At 35.3% G+C, this 14,749-nt stretch overlaps 1 protein-coding gene across 1 annotated transcript; it reads right to left on the bottom strand.

Moving 5' to 3' along the window:
* LOC109359053 (WD repeat domain-containing protein 83) lies at nucleotides 1,173-5,445 on the bottom strand. The gene is made up of 8 exons (XM_019603566.1): nucleotides 5,154-5,445; nucleotides 4,603-4,705; nucleotides 4,146-4,253; nucleotides 3,173-3,282; nucleotides 2,860-2,967; nucleotides 2,739-2,784; nucleotides 2,341-2,472; nucleotides 1,173-1,473 (listed from the first exon to the last, which is right to left on the bottom strand). The coding sequence occupies exons 1-8, from the start codon at nucleotides 5,360-5,362 to the stop codon at nucleotides 1,390-1,392; spliced, it is 900 nt and encodes a 299-aa protein (XP_019459111.1). The 5' UTR covers nucleotides 5,363-5,445; the 3' UTR covers nucleotides 1,173-1,389.

Genomic DNA, 14,749 nt, shown 5'->3' with positions numbered 1-14,749 from the left:
AAAAATTGAGAGAGTAATTACATCTCAATTTCACATGTGGATTGAAAAAATTACTAAGAGAGTAGTGCATGGAAAGAGAGAAAATTTTGAAAGGCAAGTTAAGAGTGATTACTTAATTATATGAGAAAAAATGGTAATTAAATAAATGTAGATTTAAAAAATCATATAATTTATCTTGGTTTTATCAAACATAAAGAGATATAGAATAGAGTAAGATAAAAAATAAAAAATCTGGAACTAAGCGAATATAGGAAGTTATATTGTGTATATTGCTTGCAAGTTTAAAATTGAATTGTGTACGAAGTAGATATTTTATTTAGTTAAATACGTTAACAATAGCAAAAGAAAGTGAGACGTTAACGAATGAAGAGTTCAAGACAGCTTGACTCCGCTTCGAGGAAGTGAGACGTTTTCATACTTACTTGAAATGTTGACTAACTAATTAAAAAAGCATTTTATAGATTTTAAAATCACTTCCAACGTTTTCAACTTAACAGGTAAATATCAACAAGAAGATATTGATCTAATGGTGTAAGATCTCATTGGTAGTACAAAAAAAACTTAATTGTACAAAAATCACTTTTAGAAAATCCTTTTTTCAAAGCATAAAGAAATGGTTCATAAATCAAAAGAGAGACCAAAACGCTCTACTTTTCCAAGCTGGTCAAAACCTTATTCCTCAAGAAACGATTAACCCAAAAATGAAATTGACTGGAAGGTTAGGCTGTCTGTTTTTGACCAGTAAACATGCTTAGTGTTGATCATTTTTTTTAAGTTTCTAATTTTTTATATAAATTAGCAACCATTTTGAGTACCAAATAAATTAATCTAACAAACAACAAAAGTTTTAATTTCACTTAGTAAGGTCGGCCATGTATATCAATTAACGTTGTAATACTCTATCATAAAATTATATTTACTTGATGTATCAATCCCAATTGGGATATTTTTTAAGATTGTATTAGATAATCAACATTTAACTTTTTTTTGGGTAGGGTATCCCTCACCCTTTTGGGTAAGAAACTAATCCATTAAACTTTGTTATGATATGAAATAAATTAATCAAAGCACAATAAAACTGGAATTACCCATTAGTGGCCACTACTGGGTTACCCATACCCTACACTTCTTTTGGTGACAAAAGCTGCTATGTTCTTTGACAGAAGATCAAAGATGCAGAAAACAACAAACTCATTAATGCCTTGTATTTACTACTTTCCAAATCAAATGGACATGTAAGTCAAACCTCCCCAAGAACATAATAATATTATATTTAAAAGCTTAAGCAACTAACATAATTTCCTTGGATTCAAAATAAGATTGGACATGTAATCATCATGACCCATGTGGACACACAAAGGAAGAAGGTTCCTGCTTGCAGTTTGTTCTTTATGTCTTCCATACTCGAATTGTGCCATCCACAGATGCAGTTACCATGCAGTTCTCTTTTGGGTGATAGCTTACACTTGTTACCTGAGATACAAAATCCATGTGAATTGTCATTGTTGTATCTTTCCAAAACTAGTTAATTAAAAGAAGACTATGCATGAGCCTTTGCATTTCTAAAAGTAAAACAACCATAACATAATAATTCCCAAAATGCTATTAATGAACATAAATCTTCTATACCCACTATTATATTTCATCATCTTTATCACCAATAAGAAACAGTTATCTAATTAAAGATTTTGATAACCTTTTTTTAATTTTTTTTTTAACCAGTTGGTAGTTCCTTATTGAAATTATTTCTGTTCTTCGGGGGTAGCTGCAACACACAGAATTACCAAACAAAATGAAGCACAACTCCATAGTTTCATTAGAGGTGAAACTGACAATAATTAAATGCACATCATAAAGAACATTAACTAATGCAAGAACAAAGTTCATGTTATTAGTTGAAGATAATCAGCAGCAGACAAAAAGTTGCATCAGCAAGAACTTCTAGAAATGTTTTGTTCCAGACAAAAATTGTTTAACAACTAAATTTTCATCTTATTTTAAACTATTAATTGTGTGATAACAGTTTTCACACTGGCTTTTACACAATGCCCCAAAGAAAAAAATTATTGGCTTACTCAAAATAATCCACTTCATTAGCAATCTTATATAATTCAAATAAACAAGCCTGATTTAATAAAACAACATTTTGGTAAAAGGATTATTAAGTCAGTGGCAAGAGGAACTCAGATTTACTTTGTTGACTGTTGAGGCTTAAGGAGGAACCAAAAACTTGAGGATTTTTGACAAATTATCAGTCAAAGAGACGTTTATAATGTCCATCTACTATCATCCTGACACGGCTTTCTTGAAAAAAACAATAATGTAGTAAAAAATAACTACCACCGAAGTATGTGCTCTGAATCTTGACACAACAGATGCATCTACAAGATCCCAGAAATAGATGTAGCCATCCTCAGAGCCACCAGTTACATAAGCATCGTTATTGGTAAGGCAGCAATCCAATTTGTACGACTGAAGATAATTAAACAGAAATATCAAATTCCATGAAACAATTAAGACAAAAAGCTTCTAATAGACATGGTAAAGTTAATTCACATACACAAATTATGCTTTAAGAAAGAATAATTCCAGGAGTCAGTAAACGGGACACCAGAAATGCAAATATATAAATGACAGTGAATCTCATCTTGTAAATGTAGCCCATAGTTACTTGGGGAAATACTACAGGTGAAAGAATGGAAGGTGCAACAAGGAGATTTAATGATATGCAGACTAACCTTATTAGTGTGGCCTTTATATTCTTGTAATAGTTCACCAGTAGATCTGTCACAAGAAAAGACAATGAAACTAGCACCGATAAAGCCCATAGCAAATTTCCCCAAAGTGATTCACACATACCTGTCCAAAAGACGCAGAGTGGAATCTAAGCAGCCAGCTAGAATGCAGTTTCCATCATTTGACATTGATATACAGTTGACAGGTTGCCCCAAAGAGTCGGATGTTTCTCTAACGAATAGAAAAGAGAATATTAGTATAAGTTCATAATAGAAATAAATTCTATTGCAACACTAAAGTGTCTAATGGCAATTTATGAGTTTCGTTTTGAAATATCATTTAACAAATATTACTTGATAAGTTTTTAAACATAATTTATGTATTACCAAAAAATGGTCATGAAGATTGGTAAATTAGATATGATGGTGCTAAAAACCTGCCAATACGGATGTCAAAAGTTCGAACAGTTCCATCAACACTTCCTCCAATAATTTCAGTTTTTGTTAAACAAACAGACATCACACTATCTGCAAATGTGTCAATAATCTGCACATCAATTTAACTTTGATTAATAAGGCAGTACTAAGAAATCAAGTAAACTGAATGATAATAAATAATTGTGGTAAGGAAAAAACATATTTTGGGGATGAGTTGGTGAATATTAGGAAACAGTAATTAGATTAGCTTGTCTATTTTTGTATTCTGTTAACAGCAGTGGTAGCTTGTTAGTAAAGCTAACAGTTATCAGATTGAAAGTCATTAGTCAAGCTAACTTTAGTTAGCTTGCAAAGGATGTCTCCCTTCTGTATAAATAGAACAGTAGCTCTCATCATGTGATTCAAGTTTTCAGTTTAATAAAATTCAGTTACAACAATTCCAGTTCTCTCTCTCTTGGCAGTTATCTTCTCTCTTAGCAGTTACCTTTAAATGGTATCATGCCAGCCATGGCTAACACCTCAGATCCTGGTTCTAATGGTGGTTCACCATCTCCTGCTGCGCCACAGAACACAAGCACACAGACATTCATGTGGCTACTGCCTACTAGCTATATATTGTTACTTTTTTCTTATGTTCGATTATATGTCGTACAAATGTATTTCAACTTACTGGAAGTTGAAGGTTTATTTTTGAAATATAATAGTCAGTTTATACATAAATTAATTAATGCATTTTTAAGATGAAACTGGTCATAATTTTCAACATCTTCTTTATCCATTGAAAAAACTTGATTCTAATGCTCAAAGTTTAAGAATTAGACATAAATATAGCCAACTTTCAAAATTTCTTGAATAACACTTTATTAGTCAATGTCAATTAGCTGATGGCGTGAATACATACGAGAATATACATCATAATTTGGAAGCCGGAAAAATTCAGTCTAAGATCTATTACTGGTTGATGAAATCCACCTGAATTGGCTCAGTGCTGTGAGATCTGCAGTCCCAAGCACGCAACGATTGATCATAGCCAGCAGAGACTACGACAGATGAATACTCATTGAATTTTACAGCATTTACCTGTAGAGGAAATTATCAATCAGAAACTACAAAAGTGGCAACTAAATCTCAATAGTCAACATTTAAGGTCGACATATATATCCATATCCCCCAATAATAATAATTCGGAACCTCAAACCTACTTTAACTTTCGATGATCTTGAGTGATTTCAATCCTTGTATAGGAATTAAAATGGATAATAATATAATTGGTGTAATTTGTGAGACAAAAAGGCAATAACAGCATTCAGCATCGAAGCGACAGCTAAGAAATAACTTCTATATTACACCCTTCCCATTCATTGAAAGAGACAGGACATTTAAAAGTAAAAAAAAAATGTTAATATTTGGAAAGAGGGAATAAAAATACCTCACCATCATGGCCACGAAATTTTCGAATTACACGTCCGGTTGCAACATCCCAATAAAAAACCTGCCGATCTCCACCACAAGAACATAACTTGGAGTTGTCCCTATAACGACATGGAAATATATTATGTAATGAAGTGATTTTGTCCCCAGAGCTTGCACTAGTATGAAATTTCATACAAGATAGCTCAACTATCCAATATTTTTAAAACTCCAATTTTTAACATTTAAATTATTCAAACTAAATAAAGAATTGTTCTTTTTCCTTTTCCTCATAAAAAATCTGCTAACTCTATCCCAGCTTGCATTTCGCGAAAATTGAATCCTCAGCCCTCAAAACATAATCAAAGTACAAAACCTTAAAGCTACATCAAATAATTTATTTACTATACAAACTAAAGTAAAGCATCACTTGTTTCCTTCTAAGTTACTATGAAGTAAAGTAATACACATATAATTGTGCATTGCAATATTTAATTTTCATAATTCACTCAAGTCCCAAAAAATCAAATTTATTTTAATGAAGTAAAACCGAGAGAAGAAAGTGCATACGGGGTGACGTGGACATCGCGAACTTCACGGCCATGGGATTTATAGGTTTTGATATGGATTCCACGGTGAGGATTCCAGAGGCGTATGGTACGGTCTTTACCGCAACTCAGGATATAATTACCGTCACTGTTGAACCTTACACCTAAAACGGCGCCGTCGTGTTCCTTCAGAATGTTTGATTCCTTACGTGGAAGATCTTCTACGCTCATCTTCGTCTACTTCTATTGAATTACGAAACTAGTGCAGAAGAAGAGTGAGACTAATAATTGGATGAATTGCGAAGGAACTGGGTGTGGGTCAGATTCTAGCCCATTTAATCTGTGGGTTCAATGGGCTAACCCAATCATCGATTTGATAGGTTAAATGACCAGTAGCTTTCTTAATCTGAAAATTGTTAGATTATAATTAAAAGCTTCTAGCTCAGCAGCTAATTGAAGAGTTTTCATTTTGTATTTTTTTGTTGGAAAAATTAACTTATAATTGTAAGATTGTTGTTTATAAAGAGAGTGGAGGAAAATAGCTTCTAAGTTCGTAACATATTAATTGTTAAAGGGAAAGAATGATACATTAAATATTAAAAGAGCTCATAAGTATTGAAAAGTTAGGAGTTTTATAATTAGATTTAATATGTATACAGTGATAGTGTAACTTTTTTTACACTGTTAACATATCATTCATCGTTTATATAAAATGTTAACTATTATTCACTCTCGAACAAAAGTTAATCAAATTAATAGTGAATGATGTATACCAATAATATATAGATATTAAACTCTTTATTATTTTTGGTTAAGTGGAAGTATTTTAGTATTTTATGCAGGTTTACCGATAAAAAAGCCTAGAGAATAATTAAGACGGAAATAAGCTTAATTGGACTGAAAGAAACCAAGAAATAAAGCCTACAAACTGAGGAAAGAGTAGGGGGAATGCATGAAGACAAGGAGCCAAGCTTCGCCCATCAGAAGTGAAACATGGCCCAATCATGTGGTCATCCATGGACATGTTCTGGACCCAAACTTTATAAATATGACAGAATTTTTTTTATGACTACATGTATTTGCTCATGTTATGAGTAAAGAACTAATATTTTTCAAAGTATCTGACCAGCATTTCTAACAAATATTGTTTTCAGGAATAACACGTTTGAATTAAATGCTTCTTGGGTTATTTATTTCATCGTCAATTAGTTTTGATATGGAACTTTAACATATATCAAAGTTAAAGTTCAATGTCTTTCCATAATTATCAAGGGCCAAATAGATGTTCTTTAATCATAAGTCAAGTTAACATTTCACCTGGTGTGGCGAACTTCTATAGAAGGGCATCGATTGTCACGCCCTGATTTTCAGCTGCATGATTTTCTTTAGATCCAATTACCTTAGACTTTTGAATTTTTGATATACAGGCCCGGGAGTCGGTTACAAGGTAGGGAATATATCAGTACCCTACATGCCCGCTTTACGCGATACCCTTCACTAAAATATATGACTTTATTATTATTATTATTATTTAGTATTAAATTATCTGGTTAATTAATTAATTATTAAAATGAACAAATTTATTTATTTTATTATCATGTCTGACAAGATTGACATTGGTCCTACATATTCCTATTAAGGGAATCAAGACTTACGTAGTTCTTTAGGTAGAAAAAGGTTTGTTGGTTGGGTGTATTTTAATTAAAGAAAATATATTTTTAGTCAAAATGTTGATTTTGCATGTTTATTTATTGATGAAAAATATTTTTATTTGGTTAATTTTTTCATTTATTTAATTCAGAAAATAGAATTTAATCGATTTTGAGATTTAATCGGTTGAAAACAAGTAACGTAACGTGACCTTTCGAAGATGATTTGGGAAGAAAGAGACCTCGGAGCGACCTTCTCTCCATCTTTGATTAATTCAAAAATGCATTTTTAGTTATGCTTGGTGTGCCTTATTTTATTAAAAAAATTCACAAGTTCCTTAATAATAGTTTTGATTAATTATGGAATGAAAATAAATTTTAAATGGTCAACTTATTTAATAAGATTTAAAATCCCTTTTTATAAATAGTAAGAATAATTGTAGAAAAATTATCTAATTACTATATGCATAAAATATTTACTAACTATTATTAATGTCATAATATGTGAGTATTAACAATATAATTATGGTTCAGATTTATAATTAAGGATATAATTTATGTGAGATTGATATAAAAAATACATTGATGACAAATCATACACTTTGGTAAAAATATATATATCCTTAAAGAAGCCTACCAACACTGTGCAAAGCCAAGATAGACATTGGGACTACTTGAGGACACGTGGCAGCGACAGATTGTGGAGGCGCTCCTACTGGACGTCCTTGGACACGTGTAGGGACGTGGTTTTCTGAAGCAGGTGGGTGCAGGGTGCAAAAGTGATCCCGGGATCCAAGCTATGGTAGTGATGCAAATCGTATGCAGGTGACTGCAGGGAAACATCATGCAATTGCTGGTGTGGCACACTTTGGTTGGGCTGAGGCAAGGTTGCACAGACAAACCTGTATACGCGGCTACAGTGGAACCCGTGTTCCTGTGGGTGCAGCGTTCAGGTGTGGCCGTTTTTACTGAAACCGAACATGTTTCCGTGCGTGATTGACCAGGAAAGTGGTCAACGCCATATGCGAATGAGTCAAACGGTTGAATGGTCTGGATTAAGTGCGGGAATGGTTGCATGGCGTAAGTAGTGAGCACATCCGTACTAGATTAATCCCTCCAACAAATTCTGTCTCATAGAACCCTCATGCTTTTTGACTGAATGAAAGTGCTCTCACTATGCACTATGTATATTTTTAGCATTCAGTCCCCCTTTCATTAAACCCAAATGCCCCTATTTATAGATTAACTCTCTAACTTAAACTTATCTGAAGCAATACTGATAACATATTTTTAGGGACTGCAAACAACCAAATCAAAACAATCTTGACAAATTCAAACTTGACTACTCTTTGAATTTTTTGAATTTAAATGTAAAGAAGCTTCTAATAATTTTTATTTTTGTTTTTGGTGATTAAATTAAGTACGAAAATTACTAAAACTCAACAGAAAAAAATTCTATTTATTTAAATTTAGAAAATAATTTTTTTCGTTTTTTATTTGTTAGTTTTAAATTCAAATAAGCTTAATGTATTTATTAAAATTACCTTAATAAATTCAAAATTACATAAAAATAAATAAAAAATAGTTTTAACTATCCTTCATTTATCTAAAATATAATTTCGAAAAAAATTAAAATAATTAATTAATAGAATTTTTTTCTTTTTATTTTTGTTTTAAAGAATGACATACAGACTTATGAAAGCCCATAATTTTTATTTAATTATTTTTGACAAGAATTGTATAGGTTTCCAGACCCTCTTATTTTAATTTTATTGTTTACAAATTTATCTTTTTGGAAATGAAGTTATTTTATCTTTAAACCTTGGTTAACCTAATCATATAGATGTAAGAACCTTAATCTGATCAGTTTAATTATCTCTAAATTCTTGATTAAGCTAATAAGTTAGATATATAACCTCAATCTCTTTAATTTAAATTTTTTTATTATAATTTGATATATTTAAAAGCTTTGGGTTTTTTCTGGGCCGAACAAAAGTGGATGTTCATAGCTACCCCTCTTTACTTGTTACTTACCTGATAGCAAGCAAACTAAGGTTTGAGATATATCATAGTAAGTAACCAATAATGAAATGAATGCTATTTTTGTTAAGGCTCAGAAAAAGGCCATTTGGAAGATACCGTATTTTGATGAATCATATCGATACTTTGCTAGTGGACCAGAGACTTGTTGAGGCAGTTCCTCTGCTTGCCATAATGAATCGGGAATTTGTTGAGACAGATCCCACGCTTGCCACGATGAACCAGGGATTTGTTGAGGCAGTTCACACGTTTGCTATGATGAACCAGGGAGTTGTTGAGGTAGTTCTCGCGCTTGCTATGATGGACTAGGGCAATTCTCGCGCTTGCCGTGATGGACTAGAGATTTTTTGAGGCATTTCCCGCATTTGCCGTGATGAAGCAGTGATTTGTTGAGGCAGTTTCTGTGCTTGCCGTGATGGACCAAAGATTTGTTGAGGCAATTCTTGCGCTTGCCGTGATGGACCAGGTATTTTTTGAGGCACCCATATTTCCAAAATGATTTAGGGATTTGCTGAGGCACCCGTGTTGCCAAGATGATTCAGGGATTTGCTGAGTCACACGTGTTGCCAAGATGATTCAGGGATTTGCTGAGACACCCGTGTTGCCAAGATTATTCAGGGATTTGCTGAGGCACCCATGCTGCTAAGATGATTCAGGGATTTGCTGAGGCACCCGTGTTGCCAAAATGATTCAGGGATTTGTTGAGGCACCCGTGCTACCAAAATGATTCAGGGATTTACTAAGGCACCCGTGCTGCCAAAATGATTCAGAGATTTGATGAGGCACCCATGCTGTCGAAATGATTCAGGAATTCGCTGAGGCACCCATGCTGCCAAAATGATTCAGAGATTTGCTGAGGCACCCATGCTCCCAAAATAATTAAGGGATTTGCTGAGGTACCCATGCTGCCAAAATGTTCAAGGATTTGCTGAGGCACCCATGCTACCAACATGATTGTTTTTTTGTGTGATGCCAAAGAATTCACTAGGTGGTCCTAGGGTGATTGTCTAAGTAACTAAGATGATTGTATTCTATGCGATGGTTGATTTGTGAAGGATTAGGATTATGTCGATGTTTGTGTATAGATATGATTATGCTTTGGATGATATAATTATGCATGCTTGTTTATGCTTATTGGAAGGCCCTGTGATGCTTCCGCAACACCCCTTAACACCGTACATGCTGAAATTTGGTAAGAGATCTGGGTTTCACTTTTGTCGAGGTTCACATTTGTGTCCCCTTCACGCCATTTTAGGTACAATGCATCAAGATGGACTAAAAAACTTTGATCAATCTTTTTGTAAAGTATTTTTTTTGTTGGAAAATGATTTACATACTAAAAGATACATAAGTATATATAAAAAACCAAATTTATTCGTTTTCCTTTAGCCTTCTAAAAATGAAAGTCATACAAGCTTGTCTTAAGCCAAAGCCCTAACCCAAACCTTACAACTAATTCCAAAATTGCCCCAGCTTGGGAAAAGATTTTTCAAACAAATATGCCCTAGTTTCTGGTCTTACTACTGATTCCTCTGAAGAAGATCGATGCTATTTGGTGGATTTCTCGAACCATTCACAATTTGCCTCAATTTCCAACTCTGAGGTTGACATCTTCCAAGAAGATTATGCTACTTGGTATATTTTCTCGAACCAACCAAAATTATGCCCTAGTTTCTGGCAGCATTTAGATTTCCGAGCCATTGACATATCATGTTTTGAGAGGTATTTCCTTTTCTTTTTGTGTCCCTAATTTTTGCTTAAGTCACCCTTTCGGGTTTTCAAATTAACGAGCTCTTTAATATTTTTTATTATATATTTATGCAAGGATCGCAATATGTAAAAGTTTTGAAAAAGATGCACAAACTTATTTGGAGTTAGTTTATTTTGTACCCTGGTGTGTACCTCAGACGTTCGAATCCCAACAAGGACTTTTAGAGCTTGTAACATGGCTTAGCTAGTGGCTAAGAAAGAATAGATATAGGGCTCAAATAATGTATTTCTCATCCCTCCTTTCTCCATAATCTCCTTAATCCTATTTCCAATCTTTCTCTAGAGTCTAACTTTGGGTAGGATGTTTATCTTTACCGTCTCCAGAAGGAAACTTTTCGTAGAATTTATCTTTTGAGGTTTTGTTTATATGTATCCTAACTTTTGCCTAGGAGTTTATCGCAATTCCTAGTGGGCTTTTCTCTTTGTAGTATGATCCTTTCTTTTGGTCTCTATGAAGGTTTATTGGAAAAATACCATTTCCCTAGGTTCACAATATTTTTAAAGGTATTTCTTTCTGGAATGAACTTCTTTCATATCGTCTTGGCTCAAAGGGGTGATTAGGGATGTCTTCTTAGTATTTTGTAATATCAAGAATACCTTGTGTCATCAAGACGATCTGTCTGAGGTCTACACCATATGGGTTTACATCATCCTCCCTCGCACAAAATGGTAAATAAAAATACTGCGATCGATGCTTGAATGTTTTTTGTTTTGTTTTATTTTTATTGAAAGTACCCCTTGAGCATAATACTTCTTCACCACATCTGAATTTATGGTCAGATGCAGATCCTCCCCATCCACGTCTGCTAGGATTAGGGCTCCGCTAGAAAAAACTTTCTTGACTACATATGGCCCCTCATAATTTGGAGTCTACTTTCCTCGGCTGTCCTTATGGATTGACAAGATCTTCTTTAGCACCAAATCTCCTTTCCTGAACTGTCGTGGCCGAACCTTCCTTGCATAATACCTCATCATTCTCTTCTGATACAACTGTCCATGACAAATTGTAGTTAGCCTTTGATCATCTATCAGACTCAATTGGTCTTGTTGAGCTTGAACCCATTCTGACTCATTTAGACATGCCTCTTCTGAAAACCTTAGGGATGGGATCTCTACTTGAAGTGGAAGAACGACCTCCATGCCATAAACCAGTGAGTATGGAGTAGCCCCCGTAAAAGTGCAGACTGAAGTACGATAACCATGTAGGGCGAGTGGTAGCATTTCGTGCCAGTCCTTATAAGTCACAACCATCTTCTGGACTATCTTCTTGATGTTCTTATTGTCGGCTTCAACGGCTCCATTCATTTTGGGTCTGTATGGCGAGGACATGTGATGTTTTATTTTGAATTTTTCACACATGTCGGTCATCATCTTGTTGTTCAGGTTGTTCGCATTATCGGTGATTATCTGGTCTAGTAACTCATATCGACATACCAAATCCCTTTTTATGAACCTGAGGACTACCTTCCGGTTCATAATAGCATAAGATTTTTCTTCCACCCACTTGGTGAAGTAATCTATAGCAACTAGGATGAACCGATGTCCATTAGAGGCTTTCAGCTCTATGGGTCCGATGACATCCATTCCCTACACAGAAAATGGCCAAGGCGACGTTAAGACATTCAAAGGATTCAGAGGTGTGTTGATATTATCAGTATATATCTGGCATTTGTGGCATTTCTTCACATAGTTGCAGCAGTCGGTCTCCATTGTCAACCAGAAATAACCGCCTCTCATGATTTTCTTGGTCATAGCATGTCCACTCGCATGGGTTCCAAAAGATCCTTCATGTACTTCTTCCACCATTTTTTGAGCTTCCTTGGCTTCCAGACATCGGAGAAATACCATATCATGATTCTTTTTGTAAATGACATCCCCACTAAAAAAGAAGTTTGTGGCTAGTCTTCTGAGTGTTCTTTTGTCGTTTTCTGAAGCATTGGGAGAATAAGCTGGATTCCTTAAGTACTCTCTTATGTCATGATACCATTGTTTGTCATCGGGTTCTTCTACGACTATGTTACAATAAGCAGGTTCAGTATTATCCTTTATTTGAAAATGTAATAATCTGTCTCCACCAACATGGAACATTGAGGACAAGGTTGCCAATGCATCAGCCAACCTATTGTCTTCTCTAGGGATATGATAGAAATCTATTTGGTCGAACTGGTTAACCAACTTCAGGATGTAGTCTTTGTAAGGCACCAATTTGCTGTCACGAGTTTCCAATTCTCCTTTTATCTGATGGATTACTAGAATGGAATCCCTAAATACTTCTAGGATCTTGGCTTTTGAGTCAATAACAGCCTTTAGTCCTTGAATGCATGCCTCATATTCTGCCACATTGTTAGTATAGTCGAAACATAGTCTAGCAGTAAAAGGAAGGAACTTCCCGGCTGGAGACACCAAAACAACACCTACTCCATTTCCAAATACATTGGAGGCCCCATCAAAGACTAGGGTCCATTTTTCTTCTTCTATCGATTCCTCGTATAAGGCCATGATATCTTCATCTGGAAACTTATACCTCAAATACCCTAGTTTATCTAAGGGTTGGTTGGCCAAGTAGTCAGCAATAACACTTCCTTTTATCGCTTTTTGTCTCACATAGGTGATGTCATACTCAGATAACAACACTTTCCATTTATCAATCCTTCTTGTCAATATGGGGTTCTCGAAAATATACTTGATAGGATCCATTTTTGATACCAACCAAGTGGTGTGACTCAACATGTACTGTCTTAGTCGACGAGAGGCTGAAACTAAAGCGCAACAAGTCCGTTCTAACAAGGAGTATTTTATCTTGCAAGCTGTGAATTTCTTGCTCAAGTAGTATATGGTTTGCTCCTTTCTTCCACCCTCATCATGTTTCCCTAAGACGCAACCCATTGATTCATCAAGTATATTGAGATATAGAATCAAGGGTCGCCCTGGAACTGGAGGCATCAATACCGGAGGTTCTGTCAAGTACTGCTTTATCTTTTCAAATGCTGACTAACAGTCATCATTGCACTTCACTGCGTGATTCTTCCTTAGGAGCTTGAATATAGGTTCACATGTGGACGTTAGTTGGGAGATGAACTGAGAGATATAATTCAATCTTCCCAAGAATCCCTTGACTTCCTTTTCTGTTCGAGGTGCTGGCATTTCGATTATGGCTTTCACCTTTTCTAGATCCACCTCGATACCCTTCTGGCTGACTATGAAACCCAAGACTTGACCTGATTTCACTCGAAAGCTACACTTGGTTGGATTCAACTTAAGGTCATACTTCCGCAATCTCTCAAAAAGATGCCTCAAGTTGTCTACATGCTCTCCTTCTGTCTTGAACTTACAGATAATATCATCCACATAGATCTCTATCTCCTTGTGCATCATGTCATGGAAAAGAGTTACCATGGCTCTTTGATATGTAACCATAGCATTCTTTAATCCAAACGACATAACTTGGTAGCAAAAGGTACCCCATGGGGTAATAAACGTGGTTTTGTGTACATCCTCTAGCACCATTTTGATATGATGATACCCCGAATACCCGTCCATGAATGAGAAAAGGGCATGGTCAGCGGTGCTGTCAACCAAAATATCTATATGTGGCACCGGAACATCATCCTCCGGGCTAGCATTGTTGAGGTCCTTATAGTTAACACATATTCTCAACTTTCCTTCCTTCTTTGGCATGACTACCACGTTGGCTACCCAATCTGGATATTCAGCAACCTTAACGAACCCGACGTTCAGCCATTTTTCTACTTCCTCTTTGACCCTTAGGGAGATCTCTGGCTTGATTCTTCGCAATTTCTGCTTCACTGGCCTAGAGTTGTGCATTAGCGGTAGTTTTTGCTCCATTATACTTCGATCTAGTCTTGGCATCTCTTTGTATGACCAAGAAAAGACGCCCTTGAATTCATGTAGGAGTTGAACTAACTGTTCTCGTTCCTTACCATCCATTATGGTGCCCACTTTCACCTCTTTCTTATCTTCCTCAGATCCTAGGTTGACAAGCTCGACATGCTCTTGGTGTGGTTGGATTTCTCTAGCTTCTTGCTCTACCAATCTGAGTAGCTCGGGGGAGGCCTCCCATTCATCATCACCATTGTCATCTTCCACTTGGTGGGCGGGTTGGTCAGGATAGGAAGATGGCTCACCAACATGGCCCTCA

This window comes from Lupinus angustifolius, chromosome LG01, assembly GCF_001865875.1.
Source record: "Lupinus angustifolius cultivar Tanjil chromosome LG01, LupAngTanjil_v1.0, whole genome shotgun sequence".
NCBI classification, from domain to species: domain Eukaryota; kingdom Viridiplantae; phylum Streptophyta; class Magnoliopsida; order Fabales; family Fabaceae; genus Lupinus; species Lupinus angustifolius.
The sequence above is the reverse complement of the archived record's forward strand: the minus strand, read 5'-3'. Positions and strand labels throughout refer to the sequence as shown.